The 25010-nt window shown below is 39.3% G+C and overlaps 1 protein-coding gene across 3 annotated transcripts in view; it reads right to left on the minus strand.

The window, feature by feature from the left end:
- Nucleotides 1-25010, minus strand: part of LOC126481295 (uncharacterized) — a 166569-nt gene that overhangs the window by 19666 nt on the left and 121893 nt on the right. For all 3 annotated transcript variants that reach the window (XM_050104941.1, XM_050104943.1, XM_050104942.1), the window contains exon 10: nucleotides 21944-22156. In XM_050104941.1, coding sequence (XP_049960898.1) covers nucleotides 21944-22156 — 213 coding nt within the window. The remainder of the gene's footprint in view (nucleotides 1-21943; nucleotides 22157-25010) is intronic.

Below are 25010 nucleotides of genomic sequence, written 5' to 3' on the forward strand. Positions count from 1 at the left end.
ATCTTTGGAGGCCTGTATCTCAGGTCCAGAATTTTTTTGTGGAAAAAACAAAAAAAAAAATGTGTTTCTTACTTACACCTGAATTTAACTTATGATCGTTGATGCAGCGCATGGTCTACAGGGCATGATTTTGCTGAGAAGAGACAGAGAAATTCAATAACATCTGAGACTATGAGGGTAAGCCCCCCTGCCTGAAGTGATATGGATTATGCCACAAGTAATTGGTCACTTGCCCCCCTCTTTATAATTCGCTGTTGCCACAGGGTTGAAGTAAGTGGCATCCCTGTGGAATAAGTCTTCCCAGTGCATCCCACTCATGCTCAGTAAATGTGTAGACTTCTCTATTTACACAATGTCATCACTTCCAAATGTCTTTATCACTATGATCAGTCCTGAGGATATGGGCATGGGCTTCCTTGGATATTAAGCTGTAACCCATTACAGCATGGAAGATCTTTTCACTATCACAATACAATACCATTCCCTTGTTTATGAACTTGTAGCACCTCCGTTCTAGGTGGTCCATTTCCTGTTGTGGAGAAGTCCATACTGCCTCTTTGATCATCACTGCAGAGACAATTTTTATTAATAGATTATCACATGTACTGTCACACTTAAGATACGGATGGTTAGAAAATGAACACAGGTGTAAGAAACTAGTTATCCTCAAGAAATAGAAAAGATACTTTTCAGTTCAACTTATGATGCAGCTACAACCATTTACTTCAACTATTCCCTTGTTTCTGACAGAAACAATTCCCTTGTGTCTGATAGTAACACGAAAGTGTATAGTGGTGTTCTAGCATTTATTATGAAACTCATTTACATCATAATTCTGTGGGTACCAATTTCCTTTCACGTTCAGTTTTAGAAATCACCATTTAAGTGGAAAAGTGAACTGCCACAACATAAGAATATGGGGAAGACAGCAGTCACATACCACAGTTAACCATCATAGAGACTCTCCAAAATTCTATGTGCTATATGCCATAGCCCAACAAAAGATTTGTCACCTGTTCTTTTTTGCAGAAAAGACGATTACAAGAAACATGTTACTGGATATATTGCACTCTGGATTTTTTCACAATTGTGAGAACAAGCCGAAAAAATTAATTTTTCAATAGGACGGAGCACCACCACACAGGCACCAGCATGTAAGAGCATTTGTTAGCAATAAGCTGCCTCACCAATGGATCAGATGCAAGGAGTGTTCCACTCTCTCTTGGCAACGCTGAACTTAAGGTCTTCTGAACTCACGGTATGTAATTCCTATGTGCCTCCCTTTACAACAACTCTGGGTGAAATGCAATACTGCATACCAAAAAACAATGAATGTAGCAACTCCAGAAATGCTTCCAAAAGTATAGGACGAGTTTAACTATCATCTGGATGGTGGGCATACTGAACTTTTGTGAAAGGTAAATGAAAACTTTGATACTAAATGTAACTGCAAAAAGTACCCCACAGTTGCATGCACATGCTTGTAAAAGATTTACCCTTGTAAAATCTGACAGTTCTTTTGAATATCAAAACTTTTTACACCTATGCATAAGTTAAAGTTCACTACAAGTTTCTATCTTACTTCATGAAGAAGATACAGTGTATAAAATAAGATGAATATCTCTGACACCTTATGTATGTGAAAGGAGACATTTATTCTGATTGAAAAATAAATATGCTCCAAAGATGATGAGAAAAGTCCAATAATCCACCATGTTTTAGCCATAACTGCACATTGATTTAGTGCAGAGACTTGTCTCAATATGAAGTTAAATATGTAATGGCAGAAAGAATTCATATGAAACCCATTTTTGCAGGACAGAATCTCTGCACTTTATGGACAAGTCTAGTAGCAACGAAATATTTAAGGGAACAACCAGGAAAAAAAAGTCAGTAAACACTGATAAAGTAACTTCTATACTTCCCAAAAGTATCATTTGAATAAAATTGACAAGTTATGGCGGTTTATTTCAGCTGTGTAGTGGAGGTGAACAAACTTAACCTCCCTTTCTATGTCAATAAATATTTCCAACTCTCATAAAATCTTCATCAACTAACCCTTAAGATCAAATAAATTCATCTTACAAATCATGTGAATGTAATATTTTATAAATAATTTTAATTCTTTTTTATAAATCGAGTTATCTTCCTTGTATAGTTTTCATTTTCTTACATAAATAAATTTCATTATGTGACAATTAAAGCTTAAAATTCAAATAAGATGGAATAACAACAATATGAAAATGACAGATTGCTACAACACACAAAACAGGTTTCATGTTCACTTCGCTTCCTTGTTTGCAGTTCACAATGGAGTTACGTACACTGAAGAGAAGATTCCAGCAAGCTCCCATTTAACATAAATCAGGAAATTATAAATTCAAAAGCAAATTAAAAGTGTGCCTCATTACCCACTCCTTTTACAAATTACGTGTATACGTAATGTGTACGCGTAATGGGGCCCCTTAGGGATATGGCAGCAAGAGAGGGGAAGAAAACCAATGTGCGCTCCATGTGCATACCAGGGGGAGTCATTCCAGATATGGAAAGGGTCCTTCCGGATGCCATGAAGGGTACAGGGTGCACCCATCTGCAGGTTGTCGCTCATGTTGGCACCAATGATGTGTGTCGCTATGGATTGGAGGAAATCCTCTCTGGCTTCCAGTGGCTATCTGGTTTGGTGAAGACTGCCAGTCTCGCTAGTGGGATGAAGGCGGAGCTCACCATCTGCAGCATCGTTAACAGGACTGACTGCGGACCTTTGGTACAGAGCCGAGTGTAGGGTCTGAATCAGAGGCTGAGTCGGTTCTGTGACCGCGTGGGCTGCAGATTCCTCGACTTGTGCCATAGGGTGGTGGGGTTTCGGGTTCCGCTGGATAGGTCAGGAGTCCACTACACACAGCAGGCGGCTACACGGGTAGCAGGGGTTGTGTGGCGTGGACTGGGCGGTTTTTTTAGGTTAGATGGCCTTGGGCAAGTAAAGAAAGGGCAACAGCCTCAAAGGGTGCAGGGCAAAGTCAGGACATGCGGGGACCAACCAGCAATCGGTATTGTAATTGTAAACTGTCGAAGCTGCATTGGTAAAGTACCGGAACTTCAAGCGCCGATAGAAAGCACTAAAGCTGAAATCGTTATAGGTATGGAAAAGCTGGCTGAATCCAGAGATAATTTCTGCCAAAATTTTTACAAAGGCACAAAAAATGGTTCAAATGGCTCTGAGCACTATGGGACTTAACTGCTGAGGTCATCAGTCCCCTAGAACTTAGAACTACTTAAACCTAACTAACCTAAGGACATCACACACATCCATGCCCGAGGCAGGATTCGAACCTGCGACCGTAGCGGTCACGCGGTTCCAAACTGACGCGCTTAGAACTGCACGGCCACACCGGCCGGCTACAAAGGCACAGACGGTGTTTAGAAAGGATAGATTACATGCAACTGGTGGCGGCATGTTTGTCGCTGATAGTAGTAGTTTATCCTGTAGTGAAGTAGAAGTGGATAGTTCCTGTGAATTATTATGGGTGGAGGTTACACTCAGCAACCGAACTAGGTTAATAATTGGCTCCTTTTACCGACCTCCTGACTCAGCAGCATTAGTGGCAGAACAACTGAGAGAAAATCTGGAATACATTTCACATAAATTTTCTCAGCATGTTATAGTCTTAGGTGGAGATTTCAATTTACCAGATATAGACTGGGACACTCAGATGTTTACGACGGGTGGTAGGGACAGAGCATCGAGTGACATTATACTGAGTGCACTATCTGAAAATTACCTCGAGCAATTAAACAGAGAACCGACTCGTGGAGATAACATCTTGGACCTACTGATAACAAACAGACCTGTACTTTTCGATTCTGTAAGTGCAGAACAGGGAATCAGTGATCATAAGGCCGTTGCAGCATCCCTAAATATGGAAGTAAATAGGAATATAAAAAAAAGGGAGGAAGGTTTATCTGTTTAGCAAGAGTAATAGAAGGCAGATTTCAGACTACCAAACAGATCAAAACGAAAATTTCTGTTCCGACACTGACAATGTTGAGTGTTTATGAAAAAAGTTCAAGGCAATCGTAAAATGCGTTTTAGACAGGTACGTGCCGAATAAAACTGCGAGGGACGGGAAAAACCCACCGTGGTTCAACAACAAAGTTAGGAAACTACTGCGAAAGCAAAGAGAGCTTCACTGCAAGTTTAAATGCAGCCAAAACCTCTCAGACAAACAGAAGCTAAACGATGTCAAAGTCACCATAAGGAGGGCTATGCGTGAAGTGTTCAGTGAATCCGAAAGTAAAATTCTATGTACCGACTTGACAGAAAATCCTAAGAAGTTCTGGTCTTACATTAAATCAGTAAGTGGCTCAAAACAGCATATCCAGACACTCTGGGATGATGATGGCATTGAAACAGAGGATGACACACGTAAAGCTGAAATACTAAACACCTTTTTCCAAAGCTGTTTCACAGAGGAAGACCGCACTGCAGTTCCTTCTCTAAATCCTCGCACATATGAAAAAATGGCTGACATCAAAATAAGTGTACAAAGAATAGAAAAGCAACTGAAATCACTCAACAGAGGAAAGTCCACTGGACCTGACGGGATACCAAATCGATTCTACACAGAGTATGCGAAAGAACTTGCCCCCCTTCTAACAGCCGTGTACCGCAAGTCTCTAGAGGAACGGAAGGTTCCAAATGACTGGAAAAGAGCACAGGTAGTCCCAGTCTTCAAGAAGGGTCGTTGAGCAGATGTGCAAAACTATAGACCTATATCTCTGACATTGATCTGTTGTAGAATTTTAGAACATGTTTTTTGCTCGCGTATCATGTCATTTCTGGAAACCCAGAATCTACTCTGTAGGAATCAACATGGATTCTGGAAACAGCGATCGTGTGAGACCCAACTCACTTTATTTGTTCATGAGACCCAGAAAACATTAGATACAGGCTCCCAGGTAGATGTCATTTTCCTTGACTTCCGGACGGCTTTCGATACAGTTCCGCACTGTCGCCTGATAAACAAAGTAAGAGCCTACAGAATATCAGACCAGCTGTGTGGTTGGATTGAAGAGTTTTTAGCAAACAGAACACAGCATGTTATTCTCAATGGAGAGACGTCTACAGACGTTAAAGTAACCTCTGGTGTGCCACAGGGGAGTGTTATGGGATCAGTGCTTTTCACAATATATATAAATGACCTAGTAGATAGTGTTGGAAGTTCCACGCAGCTTTTCGCGGATAATGCTGTAGTATACAGAGAAGTTTCAGCATTAGAAAATTGTAGCGAAATGAAGGAAGATCTCTAGCGGATAGGCACTTGGTGCATGGAGTGGCAACTGACCCTTAACATAGACAAATGTAATGTATTGCGAATACATAGAAAGAAGGAACCTTTATTGTATGATTATATGATAGCGGAACAAACACTGGTAGCAGTTACCTCTGTAAAATATCTGGGAGTATGCGTGTGGAACGATTTGAAGTGGAATGATCATATAAAATTAATTGTTGGTAAGGCGGGTGCCAGGTTGAGATTCATTGGGAGAGTCCTTAGAAAATGTAGTCCATCAACAAAGGAGGTGGCTTACAAAACACTCGTTCGACCCGTACTTGAGTATTGCTCATCAGTGTGGGATTCATACCAGGTCGGGTTGACAGAGGAGATAGAGAAGATCCAAAGAAGAGCGGCACATTTCGTCACAGGGTTATTTGGTAAGTGTGATAGTGTTACGGAGATGTTTAGCAAACTCAAGTGGCAGACTCTGCAAGAGAGGCGCTCTGCATCGCGGTGTAGCTAGCTGTCCAGGTTTCGAGAGGGTGCGTTTCTGGATGAGGTATCGAATATATTGCTTCCCCCTATTTATACCTCCTGAGGAGGTCACAAATGTAAAATTAGAGAGATTTGAGTGTGCACGGAGGCTTTCCGGCAGTCGTTCTTCCCGTGAACCATACGCGACTGGAACAGGAAAGGGAGGTAATAACAGTGGCACGTAAAGTGCCCTCTGCCACACACCGTTGGGTGGCTTGCAGAGTATAAATGTAGATGTAGATGTAGATATCTCGAGTCAGGGATTGAAAAGTTCTGTTAGCTACATGACAAGTAGCAGTTAGGCAAAATTAAACAATGGAAAGAGCAGGATGGAATAACAACAATATGAAAAGGCTAGATAGCTACTCACCACATAGGCAAATGTTGGAAACCAGACCAACAATGTTATGGTACATAGAAAGAAAACAATTTGAATGGTTATGGCCATATGAGACATGTGAATGGTAATAGAATCCTTCTGTAAGTATGAGCATGGTGATTTTCAGAAAATCTCTCTCTTCCCAGATCAATTTTCCAATCTTTGCATTAAAATGTTTCACAGACACCTCATCCAGGGCAGGCGCTAGTGTCTGAAGTCACTGAGTCACAGAAAAGTCCTTGTACAGAAGCAGAAAAAACACCCCTCCCCCCCCCCCCCTCTTACAAGTGCACACACACACACACACACACACACACACACACACAGATATATATATATATATATATCTGCCCAAACTCTTTGCCTCTGTATATGTCTGCTTGTGTCTGTATATGTGTGGATGGATATGTGTGTGTGTGCGCGAGTGTATACCCGTCCTTTTTTCCCCCTAAGGTAAGTCTTTCCGCTCCCGGGATTGGAATGACTCCTTACCCTCTCCCTTAAAACCCAAATCCTATCGTCTTTCCCTCTCCTTCCCTCTTTCCTGACGAAGCAACCGTTGGTTGCGAAAGCTAGTATTTTGTGTGTATGTTTGTGTGTCTATCGACGTGCCAGCGCTTTCGTTTGGTAAGTCACATCATCTTTGTTTTTAGATATATTTTTCCCATGTGGAATGTTTCCCTCTATTAATTCATATCATTAATTTGAACCCAACAATTACGTTTGTTATTGTCACTGTCGCATTTCGAAATCTTTTCTGTCGTCTTATTTTCTCTTTTTGTTTTTGCCAGTAGTTTCACTTTGTATTCACCTTCTCCTTTTTACCGTAATCTACTATACAATTTTATCTCGCCTATATATACTCAATAATACGTCACCCACTTCCAAACCATAACCAAAAAATTTTTTTCCGCTTTCAACACTACCGCTGCTATAAAATCCACCGTTTCTAGTCCACAAACAGTCCCTTTCACCTATTAAACAACCATTTCGTCTAGTTCTGATAACTTTTGCTTTATTTCCATTTCCGTTTTTGCCACATCACTGATAATTTTTAGCCGCTTCCCACAGGTTTTAACGTCATTATTTATTCGCCAGACAATTGTTAGCCTCATTTTCATAATCTGTCACCACAAAACCACTCTTTTTAATACATTTACACGCCGTTTTTTTCGAAATTTTCCCAAATCTCTCCATCCTTTAACGTGTTTTGGCGGCAACACAACCACCTAACCTTTGTGCACATCGTTGTCTACCAACCCAAGTTCACCACAGATCTCTGCCCAAACTCTTTGCCTCTGTATATGTCTGCTTGTGTCTGTATATGTGTGGATGGATATGTGTGCGTGTGCGAGTGTATACCCGTCCTTTTTTCCCCCTAAGGTAAGTCTTTCTGCTCCCGGGATTGGAATGACTCCTTACCCTCTCCCTTAAAACCCAAATCCTTTCGTCTTTCCCTCTCCTTCCCTCTTTCCTGATGAAGCAACCGTTGGTTGCGAAAGCTAGTATTTTGTGTGTATGTTTGTGTTTGTTTGTGTGTCTATCGACGTGCCAGCGCTTTCGTTTGGTAAGTCACATCATTTTTGTTTTTAGATATATGGGAAAAATATATCTAAAAACAAAGATGATGTGACTTACCAAACGAAAGCACTGGCACGTCGATAGACACACAAACAAACACAAACATACATACAAAATACTAGCTTTCGCAACCAACGGTTGCTTCATCAGGAAAGAGGGAAGGAGACGGAAAGGCGAAAGGATTTGGGTTTTAAGGGAGAGGGTAAGGAGTCATTCCAATATATATATACATATTTTCCACATGGGAAAAATGTATATAAAAAGCAAAGATGCTGTAACATACCAAACAAGAAAGTTTTGGTATGTTGATAAACAACGATGTGCACAAAGGTTAGGTAGTTGTGTTGCCTCCAAAACACGTTAAAGGGCGGAGAAATTCGGGAAAATTTCGAAAAAACTGCGTGTAACTGTATTAAAAGGACTGGTTATGTGGTGGCAGATAATGAAAATGAAGCTAACAATTGTCTGACGAAGAAATAATAACGTTAAAACCTGTGGGAAGCTGCTACAAAATGATCGGTGATGTGGGGAAAAATGGGAATGAAAATAAAGCGAAAGTTGTTAGAACTAGCCGAAATGTTTGTTTAATAGGTGAAAGGAAATAAGCTGTGAAATAGTATTCACGACATTACACGAGAAATGTTTGTAAACTGGGAACGGTGGCTGTTTTTTTTTATTGTGTCCATCAACATACCATCGCTTTCTCGTTTGGTAGGTTACAGCATCTATGTCCAACAGATGCGTGTCGTTTGGTGATGATCGTGTGCTCAGCCGCCACATTCATCATGCCTGGCCTCCCAGGTCCCCAGACCTCAGTCTGTGCGATTATTGGCTTTGGGGTTATCTGCAATCGCAAGTGTATCGTGATCGACCGACATCTCTAGGGATGCTGAAAGACAACATCCGACGCCAATGCCTCACCATAACTCCAGACATGCTTTACAGTGCTGTTCACAACATTATTCCTCGACTACAGCTACTGTTGAGGAATGATGGTGGACATATTGAGCATTTTCTGTAAAGAACATCATCTTTGCTTTGTCTTCCTTTGTTATGCTAATTATTGCTATTCTGATGAGATGAAGCGCCATCTGTCGGACATTTTATGAACTTTTGTATTTTTTTGGTTCTAATGAAACCCCATGTCATTCCAAGCATGTGTGTCAGTTGGTACCTCTCTATCTACATTACTCCGTGATTTATTCAGTTTTCAAATTTATACTGACTTCTTGCTTCAGCTTTCAGACAACACTACATACAAAGTTTGCCAAGGTAATCCCATTCCTGATGTCCAGGAAGAGCTAGCTTCAAGGAATCCTCAGAACCTTAGGCCCCCTACAAAACTTTTCACCTGACTCCATCAACCTCCTGACCCCACAGACACCCCGCACCTCTACCTTCTACCTACTTCCTAAAATTCACAAACCCAAACATCCTGGCCGCCCCATTGTAGCTGGTTACCAAGCCCCCACAGAACGTATCTCTGCCTACGTAGATCAGCACCTTCAACCCATTAAATGCAGTCTCCCATCCTTCATCAAAGACACCAACCACTTTCTCGAACACCTGGAATCCTTATCCAATCTGTTACCCCCGGAAACCATCCTGGTAACCATTGATGCAACTTTCTTATACACAAATATCCCGCACGTCCAGGGCCTCGCTGCGATGGAGCATTTCCTTTCACGCCAATCACCTGCTACCCTACCTAAAACCTCTTTCCTCATTACCTTAGCCAGCTTCATCCTAACCCACAATTTCTTCACCTTTGAATGCCAGACATACCAACAATTAAAGGGAAGAGCCATGGGTACCAGGATGGCCTCCTCGTACACCAACCTATTTATGGGTCGCTTAGAGGAAGCCTTCTTGGTTACCCAGGCCTGCCAAACCGAAGTTTGATACAGATTTATTGATGACATCTTCATGATCTGGATTCACAGTGAAGAAGAACTCCAGAATTTCCTCTCCAACCTCAACTCCTTTGGTTCCATCAGATTCACCTGGTCCTACTCCAAATCTCATGCCACTTTCCTCGACGTTGACCTCCATCTGTCCAATGGCCAGCTTCACACATCCGTCCACATCAAACCCACTAACAAGCAACAGTACCTACATTTTGACAGCTGCCACCCATTCCATATCAAACGGTTGCTTCCCTACAGCTTAGGTCTTCGTGGCAAATGAATCTACTCCAGTCCTGAATCCCTGGACCATTACACCAATAACCTGAAAACAGCTTTCGCATCCCGCAACTACCCTCCCAACCTGGTACAGAAGCAAATAGCTAGAGCCACTTCCTCATCCCCTCAAACCCAGAACCTCCCACAGAACCCAAAAAGTGCCCCACTTGTGACAGAATACTTTCTGGGACTGGATCAGACTCCGAATGTGGCTCTCCAGCAGGGATACAACTTCCTCAAATCCTGCCCTGAAATGAGATCCATCCTTCATGAAATCCTCCCCACTCCACCAAGAGTGTCTTTCCGCCGTCCACCTAACCTTTGTAACCTCTTGGTTCATCCCTATGAAATCCCCAAACCACCTTCCCTACCCTCTCTCCTACCCTTGTAACCACCCCCAGTGTAAGACCTGTCCCATGCACCCTCCCACCACCACCTACTCCAGTCCTGTAACCCGGAAGGTGTACACGATCAAAGGCAGAGCCACGTGTGAAAGCACCCACGTGATTTACCAACTGACATGCCTACACTGTGAATCCTTCTATGAGGGAATGACCAGCAACAAACTGTCCATTCGCATGAATGGACACAGGCAGACAGTGTTTGTTGGTAATGAGGATCACCCTGTGGCTAAACATGCCTTGGTGCATGGCCAGCACATCCCGGCACAGTGTTACACCGACCGGGTTATCTGGATACTTCCCACTGACACTAACCTATCAGAACTCCTGAGATGGGAACTTGCCCTTCAATATAATCTCTCTTCCCGTTACTCACCAGACCTCAACCTCCGCCAGTTTCAAGTTGCCGCCACCCGCTCGTACCTCACCTGTCACTCAACAACATCTTTGCCTCTGTACTTCCGCCTCGACTGACATCTCTGCCCAAACTCTTTGCCTTTACATATGTCTGCTGTGTCTGTATATGTGCGGATGGATATGTGTGTGTGTGTGCGCGCGAGTGTATACCTGTCCTTTTTTCCCCCTAAGGTAAGTTTTTCCGCTCCCAGGATTGGAATGACTCCTTACCCTCTCCCTTAAAACCCACATCCTTTCGTCTTTCCCTCTCCTTCCCTCTTTCCTGACGAAGCAACCTTGGGTTGCGAAAGCTTGAAATTTGTGTGTGTGTTTGTATGTTTTTTATTGTCTCTCTCAACATACCAACGCTTTCATTTGGTAAGTTACAGCATCGTTGTTTTTATATATATTTTTCCCACGTGGAATGTTTCCCTCTATTATAGAGAGAGAGAGAGAGAGAGAGAGAGAGAGAGAGAGAGAGAGAGAGAGAGACACTGTTGGGCACTAAGGCCTGCCATAGATGAAGTTTCTGTGAAATGTGTTAATGGAGAGCTTGGAAAATTGCTCTGGGGAGAGAGAGAGACATTTTCTGAAAATCACCACGCCCGCACTTACTGAAGGATTCTATGCCATTCACATGTCTCATACAGCCATACCATTCAAGTTGTTTCCTTTCTGTACACTGTACCACTCTGGACTGGTTTCCAACATCTGCCTGATGTCTTCATTCTTTACACTTTCCATTAATGTGGTTTTGCAACACTTTCTCCAATACATCATCTCCTATGGAAGCAATCTTCTTTCATTTTCTTTGCCAGTGTCCTTACTTCTGTCTTAACTGACAAAACTTGTTAAAAAGCATCAAAACCGTTGTACTTATGTTGGAGCATGAAAATTCATTTATTATCTAGAACTGCCAAAAGGGGACACAAATGCGCAGGATGAATGACATTGATGTATCATCCCCCACTTGGTCACAACATACACAGCATGGTTTGCATCTGAATGCTTCTGATAAGAGACTACTTGCACAACTGGTTGCCAGAAGCATTCAGTCTGATCAAAGCAGTATCCATTCTATCCCAGTGACTTCCACTGTGTCCCTTATCCCTTTTCAGTGTAAACTCCTCCAAGAGAGTGAGTTTCAGAATAAATTTAGTTAAACTAAAACAGCTACCAATACAACAAAATCCATCTAAACAACAAAAGTCTCATAAATAAAAATAATGAACTTTCATATCCATTCAGGAAGATGACTTCTTGTGCATCTCAGCAAGTCATATGAAAGTAAATCATAACTGAACATAGACACCTTGATGGATATATGCTGATATCATACTACTGTAGATCTAATAAGAAGAAAGGGGTAGTGGCTATAAATGCAGAAGAAGTCCTCATGCTTTCAGTTTAATGAATTTACATTGAACAGCTTTTTGAATGCTGCGCCACAATAGTGGATCAGGAAACACACGAGCTTTTAGTACTGATAGTTTACAGGCCATCAGCAGGAAATATCTTAAGCTTCCCAAACAATTAGAAATAAATAGTTTTAATGTGGTTATGCAGAGTTAACTGGAGAAACACTGTTTTTAGAGAGTTTATAATGTCAGTTTCCTGTTACATAGTATTGACTGAGAGTACCTAGAGCTAATACCGTCCCAGCTTTTGATTATTTTGTCATTAACAATTCTTAATAATTTCTGGAATATTCTGTCAGTTCTTGGAGGAACATAGACATATTAATAACTTGAACTCATAGTATTAATGTTCAACAATAATATTTATTTAATATTTCATTAGGAAGAGGATTTCATTTTCTTAGGCCATCATCAGATAACTTATTGTTTTATTTTCTGACCAGCGGGCCGTGACTGACTTGCCAGAGGATCTGTCATCTCTTTTAGGAAATACTCAAATGAATGTGGTTAAAGTTTTAAAGTTCTGTGACTTGTCCAAGTTTTTACCACGATTTTAGGGAGAGGGTCTTAATTTGTACACAAGGTGACTGGCTCACTCATATTTTATGTAAGTGGCCAGCCAGTGACAATTTCCTGTGGCATCCTTGATGCTCCTTTCTAGTTTTCCTTATGTTTTATTTTCTTATACAGCATTTTTCATCTTTTCCCACTTTCTTTGCATGTATGCTTCCATTTTACTAAATTTGTCCACAGATAATGTAATATTTAGCTAGAGATTGAACAAATAAATCTTACATTGCAGTATCGTACATTCAAATATTACAACTATATGAATATACAAATACATAAGCAGATTCAGAAGGATGTAGGTTGCAGTAGTTATTTGGAGATGAAGAGACACACACAGCATAGAGTGGCATGGAGAGCTGCATCAAACCAGTCTTCAGATTGAAGAACACAACAACAACAACAACAACAACAACAACAACAACATGAATGTACAATCCAAAAATGTTGTGCAAGTAACTAATGGCACAGGCTACTAGGTCATATGGAAAAACTGGTGAATGTTATTCACCAGATATAATAGACCTAAAAAGGAGGGAAGGGGAAAAAAGAAGTCTATGGAATGTGGGTGTGGACCAGTTACCTAACGCTGAGAGAAATAATAACTGAATGCTGCTATTTTAATAAGGGTGAGTAATGGAACTGTGTTTCATCAATATGGACCTGGTCAGAATTTTTTGATTGGTGTTTATTAATGACCAGAATTTCAAGTAATTTTAGTTTTCTCTCTTTAGGTCCTTTATGGAGAACACCACACTCACAGCATATGAATGACATTCATTCTGAGCATGTGCAGCAAAGGTGGAATCTTTCTTTTTCAGTCTCCAAATCCTTTCATGCTCAAGTCGGGGTGGAATCTTTCTTTCTCAGTCTCCAACTACTTTCATGCTCAAGTCAGTTGTAAGAGCGCAAATGCGCATGGCAGTCAATGAGAATTGGTGATATGCATCCTTACTGTCAATTTGAGATTGCAAGATCATGTGTGTTTGTGTTTACAGAAATATGTATAAGGCTGTGAACTGAATTGCAAAAGAATAAGTTTAAGTAATAATATTTGAATGCAAGGTGTCTGTTCCTTTGAAAGAACAGACACCATGCAGATCCTGCAGCTGTGAAACACTGAACGTAAATTGAAGGAGGTGACTGCTATCAGCTGCAGCATGACATTAAGCAGAATCAGCAGCGACAAGTGAAAATGTGTACTGGAGCAGTCCAGTTTATGTTGGAAATATTCCGGGGACACCATGCACCTGCTCGTGACATCAGAGCAGGCAGGTCTCAGAATTTGCAGACCAGTGCAGTGTGCCATGGAGCTACATCCATGGCTAAGTTCTGTCATTATGGACTTGGCAACTAAGGTGACCCTTAGAAAACACAGGACTGGATTTGACTCAGAAGTGTCGTTAGACTCTGTTCTTGTAAAGGTTTTGTCGATCAGAGGTTAAACCAATCTGTAATTAGAATAATAAACCCATGTTTGTGAACCTACGAGTGCCTGTTGCCACATAACAGTAGTCATTTCACAGGAGAAGTCTGGTGGATGGTGGGGTCCCTTCGAGCAAGTAAGATGATCATATCAAGAAGCAGAGAACCCTCACACTGTCTAGTAGTTATGGCCCTACCTGACTGACCTACATATAATTTCCCACACAGACTGCAGGAAATTCAATAAATTCCACTCCATTCTAAATGCGGAACCCTATCTTTACTGCTGAAGAGAAAGTGGGCAACAGTATTCCTAGTGTAAAAAACTGGAGTATAGTTCCTCAATTTTAGTCTCCAGGTAAGAACATGTGAAGTCCTACGCACATGTACCATGGGGGCCCATTTGTTGTTAGTGTGGCTTTGTGCTGTCTGAGGAGGATAAAGGAGTGCTGTTATCCTCTGTCTCTTCTGTTTACTGAGAATGTTGTCAATTAGGGTACAACTATAACCTTTGCTATATGGTCTTTCTTTAATTACTTTCCATTCATTTGCAAAATCTGGTCTGGATTGTATATAGAGAGTAGGCACCACACCATGGAGTGGAAGGCTGCATGTTTGTGTATTATAGGATGCTGTGAATTGGCTGGTTTTACTGTGTCTATTGAAGTTACTTTCCTGCAATATCTTAAATAAATGCTGTTGCTTACTGATGTCAATGGTGACGTCTAAACAGGTGATAGAGTCTCCTCCCAACTTCATTGTAAATTTGATTGTACTGTGGTGTGCATTCAAATGTTGCAAAAAATTATTTAGCTGTTAGGTGGTATTTGTCCACAAGCACAGTACATCATCCACTGCCTAGTCCAATACTATATTTTAGAACTCAGATGGTCTTAATCTAAAAATGTTTGCCCAAAATTATCCGTAAACATTTAAGCTAATGAGGGGCTCTATGGGGATCCTACTGTAACCCATCTGTTTGACTGAAGGGAGCCAGTTGAAATTGGAAATAATTTTGCTTTAAGCATGTTTCAATTTCTATCCTTACATCTTCTGTCACCACTGGATACGATACGGTTTTGTGTAACAATTCTGTTAAAATTTCCATTGCATCTGAAACAAGAGTATTGGAAAACAGGCTGCTAACATAAAATGAGACTAATTTTGCACTAGGTGGAATGGTATAGTCTATTAGGTATTTGGAATCACTATCTGTAAATACAGATTTGCAAGTTTTAATAAGGTTCTCCACTTCCATAGCATATTTCACTGTGGGATTGTTACCTAACTCAGGTAACAATATATCTGCATTTACAGTTTTTAGTTCATCAGCTACCAGATGTTTCGTAGATACATCTCTGGCAAAGAATATTCAAGATCCGCTTTCAGAGTGTCTAGCTGTTTTTCAGAAATACTGGATTGCATAGCATATTTAATTCCTTATTTAAAATCTGGAATTCTTCAGAACAAAAATTTAGACTTGATAAGTTAATGACATGTTCTGCAAACTATTGACATTTACAGGTTGTTGGGGCTCATTTCAGTTGAGATAACCATTTGATTTTAGCTTTCTTGTGGAGGCATATCAGGTTTGTTATTGGCACGCGAATCTTCTTTGACAGTTTTATCAAATACATCTAATTCACAAGAGTGTGGTGGTGCACAGCCTACTATCTATATCACAAACCAAGCCAGATTATGAAAATGAATTGAAAATAATTAAATAAATAGCATACGGCAATTGTTATAGTTCTACTCTAACTGAGAAGACACTTGGGAAAAAGAAGAGACAGAGGATAACAGCACTCTCTTATCCACCTCAGATAGCACAAATTCACACTGATAACAAATGAGCCCCCATGTTATGTGTGGGTAGGACTTCACATATTCTTGCCAGGAAATTAAAATCCAGGAAATATACTCCAGCTTTTTACACTAGGAATACTGTTGCCAACCTTGTGTTCAACAGTAAAGATAACATTCCACCTTTAGAACAGAATGGAATTTATACAATTTCCTGCAATCTCTGTGGCAAATTATATTTAGGTCAATCAGGTAGGGCTATAACTACTACACTAACAGCATGAAATGAGTTGGAGACTGAAAAAGAAAGATTCCACCTTTGCTGAAAATGTTCTGAATGAATTTCATTTGTATGATGTAAATTTTGATCATTTTCCATAAAGGAACTAAAGGCAGAAAACTAACATTACTTGAAATACTGGCCACTAATAAACACTAGTCAAAGAACTCTGATCTGATCCTTCTTGACCAAACACAATTCCATAATTCACCCTTATTAAAATAGCACCAGATTTATTATTTCTCTCACCATTAGGTAACAAGCTTGTTATAACCAGTCAACACCACATTCCACAGACTTCTTTCTCACCCCCCTTTTTTTTTTCTATTCACCACATTCACCAGCTTGTCCATATGACATAGACTGTGCTATTACTCTCAATCACAACATTTTTGGTGTACACTCATATAGTTTTAATATTTTAACATACTGTATTGTAAGATTTATTTGTTCTGTCTCTCTTTAGGTACTACATTATGCTTGAATTTTGTATTGATATAATCATAAAATGTCCCATATCTTTGTACAACAATCTTTGTACAGCTATGAATTTTCATTGAAGCTGTGTTGTCTTTCTCCTATAAAGAATATTAGTGATATATTTTATTTATATAATACTCATTGTGAAAATTATATAATTCTCATTGTGAAAATTAGCATTTGGTGCACATCATGCAACGGAGAGTAAGTGCTTCTTGCTGGACAAAAGAATGCTACTAGTATCATTCTAATAATTTGAGTCTGTCATGTCATTTAAACATAACAACAGTTACTCCCTTCAAACTTTCTGGCAGATTTAAACTGTATGTCAGACCGGTACTCAAACCTAGAACCTTTGGCTTTCGCAGGCAAGTGCTCTTATAACAGAGCTTGACTCACAACCCACACTCGCAGCTTTACTTCTCTCGGTACCTCATGTCCTACCTTCAAAACTTACTTCTGAATCAATCCTCCACCTTTTTTTCTTTTTTCTTCCCTTTCCTTCTCTTTTTTACCATCACAATTTTTGATAAAATAAATAAGAGAGCAATATGCTGCTGTTAATGCAAAACTGCTATGTTGCGTTACATAATAATTTACAAACTGAAATCTTTAGAGAATGTTAGTGTGGTAGGATATGCAGGACTGAAGTTTCAAAGTCAAAGTACTAATCTGGAGACTGAGAAATTTTTCTTTTTTTTCTTTTAAAGTGCTAACCACAATTAACTGAAAGCCATGAACAGATTCTCACAATATGGAATTTATGCCTTTATCGAATAACCATCAAACATCAAATGAGCCAATAACTTGATAATGACAAGCCGAAACTGCAGCTAATTTTGGAGCATTTATTTTCATTATGACTTTTGTCTTATACTGACGTAAATTATGCTGTGGGCCCAACAGAATGGGAACCATGGACGACAGTGTCATATGAAATAATTGAGAACATTCTGCAATTTCTACATTTGGAGATTAAATTACTGAAGTTTATTGAAGCAATTAGGTACAACAGATGAAGCCTACAATATAAAGTTATTCCATCATATGTTCATAAACATAATCTTACCAATGTTATTTTCACAGGTCACTTGACAATGGCTATAAGCTGAAACAGGCCTGTCATGTAAAATATTTAAAGAAACATATTACCTTACTGCAGCTATTTCTGGAGCATTCATTTTCATTATGTCTTATAATGGCGTATAATATGCTGCAGGCCCCCAACGAAATGGACAATAACTTTATTTTACCACTCACTTTTAAATAATAGGGCTCGGTTTTAGGCATTGACTTGAAGTCATAAAGGTGAAACATGACAAGATTACATGAAAAAGTACTCTATCACATAATCATAAACAATGACTTGATTATAATGTTTATACAGAGAGTATGGGAAGAATGTTGAGGATAAAATTGTAAAACAGACAGTGTTAATGGAAAACGTAACTTTTTGTTTACAGTTTGAGTCTTGTTTTCCCCTAAAACAAATAAGGACAAAATAGATTGGAACCAAAGATAACGAGTGGAAAACTCCTGGGATTAAAATAGAGAGAGATAAATGTAATTCGGACAACAAACAACAGTAAATATTTAAAATAGCATTGCCACTAGTATGGTAAAATCCTCAAATGTATAATTAAAAAAGCAGAAATCCTGTACTAAGATCAAACAATAAACATGCCAAGAATATCACAAAACAGTTTTGGATCATTATTAAATATGAGAGAAACAAACACAGTGACCCAACAAAATTGAGCCACCACCTGGCAGACATGGTAGCACTTTATACTCTTTGGTCACCGAATTCAATGATTACTTCCTCACAGTGACGGCAAACACTGCACCCATGATAAAAACCAAATACAGATACAACAGAATTACTATTGTGGAAGGTGCATGCACTATCATCGAACAACAGTTTCAAAATAGAACCACTAAGGAGATTACAGAATTTATCAGGTCACTAAGACGGTTATAATTCTGCTGGCTACAACAGTGTTTCTAATGGAATATTGGAATCTTGTGCTGACTTGACGGGATTAACCTTAACCCTTAACTCATGAAGTGACCTTCCTGTAACCCCTATGTTTAAATAAAGATTTAAGGTGCAAATTATTTGAAATTTTTAATTCATGTCATGTTAACATAAATGAGCTATTACAGAACTGAATTTTATGTTTTAAAAATTTATATTATCTCTGAAGCAAGTAAATTTACACATAAAACTAAATTCCAGGGTTTAAATTTGGACATAAAAATTCCACTCAATACGTAGTGTACAAAATTGACATTCATTGCCGGAATCTACATTTTTCTTATCATCACTCAAAACTCCTTTGATTTTAACCAACACTTCAAGTATTTCACTGGAGAAACAGACAGATCCCCACCACAATTATCCTAATGTCTTCTGGTAAAATAATAATATTTTTCATCTATTTCTTGATCTGTAGCACTGAATCCTTCCTTTGTATGCCATCTAACAATTTCATCAAACTTGGGAAAGTTAAAATTGCCACATTCTTGCAAACAAATTTTGTATTATACCATATTTTACTGAAGAAAACAGCTACATAGTTCACGAGGCGTGGTCTAGGAGGCTCTAACAACTATCAATAATGTATGACAACAACAAGGTGACAATGCAACTGACAACAAAACATTGTAGGGCTGCCAATTTGAGAGTAGGGGGAATGTAGAAGCATTTTGCCACAACCAACCTCGATGAGTGAATCTGAAAATTTTCACACAATCTGAGAGACACCTCGTGAGTTAAGTGTTAAGCTAATTTTGTAAAGAATCAATAACTCTGAGCATATTTTCTGGCAAAAATTTAGAGATGCTGTAACAACATCCATCTACAAAACTGGAGATAAACAAACCACTTCTAATTACAGAACTACATCACTCCTCCCAACATTACAAAATTCTACTACACAAATTATAATATTATGGCATTAATGGAATACCTGTTGCATGGATGAAACTTTACCTTCATAACAGAAAGCAGAGGATCTCATTAACAGACGGTCTCAGACTTACCTCAGAATGGGGAAGCATAACATGTGTAATGCCACAAGGATTTGTGCTTGGCCCAATCTTATTTGTAACCCATTTACATGATCTTCCAGTGACTTAAAACGACTTTTCAAAAATGTAAAGTTTGTTGGTGATACAAGCATTTTAATCAAGTATCCAAACTCTATTCTTCCAGACAAAACTCAGATGATAGCTGAGAAGGTCAACAAGTAGTTCACAGCTAACTGTTTATATCTCAATCTCACAAAGGCTTGTGTCATGCAATTTCGAAACAAGCAATAGCAACCAGTTAGTAAAATAAGCAGACATTAATGGTCATATACTAAATGAAACACACAGTGAAAAATTCCTCGAGTTCAACTGGATAACAAGTAAAAATGGAATCAACACACAGACAAACTAATCAGGAGGTTCATTTCAGCATGTTAGGCCTTTAGACGCATTTCTCATTGTGTTGACCTAATGACAAGAGTGTTGGCCTTTTTATACCTTGTCACTCACTGTTTACTTTTAAAATTATCTTCTGTGGCAGTGCATCTACAGCACAAGGGAGCAGCAAGAATATTGAGTAAAGCAGATAAGGTGCATCTTGCAGAAGCCTTTTTATGGATCTTAGAATTCTTACACTCACTTCCAAATACATTTAATCCTTGATCATTTTTGTTGCTGATGTTACAAAATCAGTTTCAGCGAACTGTCGTTTGCAGTGTCACAATATGAGACACAAAAACAGGTTTCATGTACACTTTACCTTCTTGTTTAGAACGGAGTTAATTTTCAACAAGCTCTCATCTAACATAAAGCAGGACATAACAAAACCCTAACAGCTCAAAAGAAAATTAAAAACATATCTCATTAGCCACTCATTTTGCAAATTATTTGAATACATATCTGGATTCAGGGATTGACAAGTTCTGTTAGCTACATGACACGTAGCAGTTAAGCAAAAGCAGACAATGGAAACAGTAGGATTTAATACCAACAATATGGAATGGATGTATTACTATTCACCACACAGATGAAGTGTTGAGTTACAGCCAGGCACAATGACAAGAATACTACAAATATTTAAACTTTCGGACACAGTTATCCTCCTCAACCCTATCACCCACAGCAAATTGCTGCTCACACCAGGTGCAGTCGCAACTGGAGGCAATAGCCACACGTGTGTAAGTTGTTGGTCTGTGAATGTGAGAGAGTTCTTCTTCTGAGGAAGGGCTCTGTTGAAAATATTAAATATTTGTAGTAATCTCTTCACTGTGGCAGTCTGCAACTCAACACCTCCTCTATGTGGTTAGTGGCAATTTATCCTTTCCATGTTGCTGATAAGTAGCAGTGTTTGCTATAAACCTACATGCCAAGTAGTACTGTACTGTAAGGGGGACTCAATATTTAAAGATTTAAGGAAATATTTTCTTTCAACAATACAATTCTAAACTAGTCAATATTTAGCTACTAACAGCACATAAACAGCAGCTATATAGTGAAACTGAGAAAGCAACAGACTTTTTTCCCTCAAATTATCAACTTTCTTTCTAATTCACTCAATTATTTTAGAGTTTGAATAGCAATAATCAGTATGGTGCTCATTTGTTGTTAATATAATATATAGATTAAGTTTTCATCACTTTCTTGTCTTTCTTTAATGTACACCTTGACTTGTTTCACATCCTTGAAGGTTCTCCCTCTTGATGGGATCTACAAAACACAATATATGAATGAATACTGCACAGCACTAAATGTAGTAATGTTCACTACAAAGGTTTCGGGTTTCTCCGATGAACAAACATCCAGTGCAGCAGAATTGTACTGACACTTTTACCTTTTATATTCCATGCACGTAAATAATATCAAAAACATTAATATATGCCTCTTGCTGCTTGCATGGCAAAAACAAATACCATGCTTTCTAATCAATAAATGTTTTTCATTATAGCATAGTGAAACTCCATAAACAGTTGTAATAGAAAACATCACGGGCTTTAAAGGCTGACTACCTCAATGTACATGTGTTTGTTTCCATAATTGAACAAACATCATGTTCCATGAATTATATATGGATTTCTGATCACCTTTATGAAGTTGACTGCAAAAATAGCAAAGATGTTAATCATCTAGGTAAGTAATGAAAAATTTCTTCAAATATATCTCATAGATGTAATAACTACTATTGCTCACCTTGTGAATGAGGGATCTCAACAACATGAACAATTTGCTGTTGGGGTTGAACATAAGACTCCGACAGTAAATGCACCTTTGCTGTCTGTTCCAACTGCTGTAGCCTTTCTTGAGTTCTCTGCAATTCCTGAGTTAGCTCTTCTACTCTCTGTCTTTCTTGTTGCAGTTCTGACAAAGAACTGTTATCTGCTGTTGCTGGTTTTGGACTGCTTTCTATGGAAAGGAGACCAGAGTCATACGGGAAAAAAGATATATATGTGATGCATACTTTATGTAAAGCCTTGTCTTAAAGAGCAGATAAACATTTTCTGTTGGCTTCAGTACATCAGCTGAAACAATATTTTTTAAATCTGGTCACTTTAGATAATCCAGATGTTTTGTAAAAGATAGTAAAAACTTGGCACACTCTCTGATAATACATAAGTTTAATTTTCCAGAACTAAGAATAACATACCTAAAAAGCCATCAAACAGAAGTTTTGCAAAAACAGACCACTTCTCATTCCTTCAGAAGGTGGTATATATACTGTACAGAACATGAAGTGCAAAATCAAACCAAAGGCATAACAACTTCTCCCTTGAAGGGCAACTGGTTTCATTAGCTATGAGAAAACAATGAATGGGACGAAGAGGAAGAAAATGATACATGACAGAAATTAGTAGAGGATAAATAGCTATGGATTGTGCATACACTGGAAGGTATACTGAGGTGACAAAAGCTATGCGATACCACCTATTATCATGTTGGAGCCCCATTTTGCCTGCTGTAGTGCAGCGACTACATGTGGCATGGACTCAGTATTCATTGGAAGTCCCCTTCGGAAATACTGAGCCGCACCATCTCTATAGCCATCCATAATTGCGGAAGTGTTGGCAATGCAGGATTTCGTGCATGAAATGATGTCTCAATTAGGTCCCATAAATGTTTGATGGGATTATGTTGGGTGATCAGGATGCCCAAACCATTCACTCAGTTTGTCCAGAATGTTCTTCAAACCAGTCATGAACAACTGTAGCCCAGTGACATGGCGCACTGTCATCCATAAAGTATCCATCATTATTTGGGAATGTGAAGTCCATGAATGGCTGCAAAGGGTCTCTAAGTAACCAAACAAAAGCATTTCTAGTCAATGACTGGTTCAGTTGGACTGGAGCACCCAGTCCAGTCCATTTAAATACAGCCTGTACCATTATGGAGCCACCACCTGCTTGCACAGTGCCTTGTTGACAACTTGGGTCCATGGCTCAATGAGGTCTGTGCCACATTCAAATCCTACCATCAGCTCTTAAAAACCGAAACTGGGACTCATCTGGTGATGCCACAGTTTTCCAATCCTCTGAGGTCCAACCCATATGGTCATGAGCACAGGAGAGGCATTGCAGTCGACTTTGTGCAGTTAGCAAAGGCACTCGCATCAGTCATCCACTGCCATAGCCCATTAACACCAAATTTCTTTATGATATGTTCATCATATGTCCCACATTGATTTCTGTGGTTATTTCAGACAGTGTTGCTGGTGTGTTAGCAATAACTATCCTAGGAAAATGCCACTGCTCTTGGTAGTTACGTGAAGTCCATCGGCCAGCACATTGTTCTTGGTGAGAGGTAATGAGTGAAATTTGGTATTCCCAGCACATCCTTGACACTATGGATCTCGGAATATTGAATTCCCTAACAATTTTTCGAAATGGAGTGTCCCATGGATCCAGCTCCAACTACCATCCCACGTTCAAAGTCTACTGATACACGTTGTGTGGCCATAATCATGATGAAAACCTTTCCACAAGAATCACATGAGTACAAATGACCGCTCTGCCAATGCACTGCCCTTTTATACCTTGTGTACATGATACTATCACCATCTGTATTTGTGCGTATCACTACCCCATGACCTTTGTCGCTCAGTGAAAGGCATGACACTGTTTTGCTCAAGAAGTAAGTTAAAAAAGTGGATAACACATACTGCTCAAATGTGTAGTCTATGCAGTGAATAAGTAGCAAAATATTTTGAATTGTATTGTGATAGATGATAAAATTTGAATGTTTCATCACAAATCTGAGAATATGTGACATTCAAGAATGGTCTAATTAGGTCAACAAAGAAAAAGAAGAATCTTGATAACTATCTTTCAGAACAGCATATACTTACTCTCAAAATTGTACACTGAGGACACACTGTAAGTATTATGGGCTATTTAGTAAACAATATTCCAAAGAACAGTTGGGTGTTCTAACAGTTTCTGATGGTGGTCAGTGACAATATATCATAAACAATTCGGAGACCTTATTAGTGGAATATAGTTTCTTCAAGTGGGCTTCAGAAGACAGCAGACACCGTACAGATACTGCTTGCTCTTAGGAGCACACTGCAACAACTTCACGCATGTGTCACAGCTGTCATAATGAACTGGTGATGACAATTATAATTAACCCTGTCCACCTCTGTGAGACCAATCTTCACAACTCTGACATTATTATCTCTACTGTGAGACGTTACAAAAACTGTATCATGTGCTCCAAAATTAACTGCCAGGAATGGTGATATATTGGACGTACTGAACTATGTGACAAGTTTGGCTGCATGGTTCTTGCAGTCAGGTATTGTACCAAATGACTTTTACCTGTTTCCAAGATCCAGAAATGCTGGTATAAAAAGATTTTTGCTGAAAGTGATGAAATCTGAGTACAGATGATGATGTGTTTGGGAGACTGGAAACAAAAAAACAGATTATGACACTACAAGCAAAATACGAGGGTTATTCCAAAAGTAAGGTCCGATTCGCCGTAACTATTGAAATTTGGCGCCAATGACAAAACACGCATGCGCGCCGACTCCCGGCAAGCCTTGCGCGTCGAACGCCGCCATTCGCTTTGTTACTGTTGCTGAGTGTAGTTCACAGTGTCACTTTACAATGTTTAAGACAATTGATCAGCCCGCCGATTGTGAAGTAAGGGCAGTGATACGGTTTTTGTCTGCAAGAAACAATTCAGCGGCGGAAATCCATCGGCAGATTACTGAAGTGTACGGTCCTAACATAATGAGCGACAGTAAAGTGCGCAAGTGGGT

This window comes from Schistocerca serialis, chromosome 5, assembly GCF_023864345.2.
Source record: "Schistocerca serialis cubense isolate TAMUIC-IGC-003099 chromosome 5, iqSchSeri2.2, whole genome shotgun sequence".
Classification (NCBI taxonomy): domain Eukaryota; kingdom Metazoa; phylum Arthropoda; class Insecta; order Orthoptera; family Acrididae; genus Schistocerca; species Schistocerca serialis.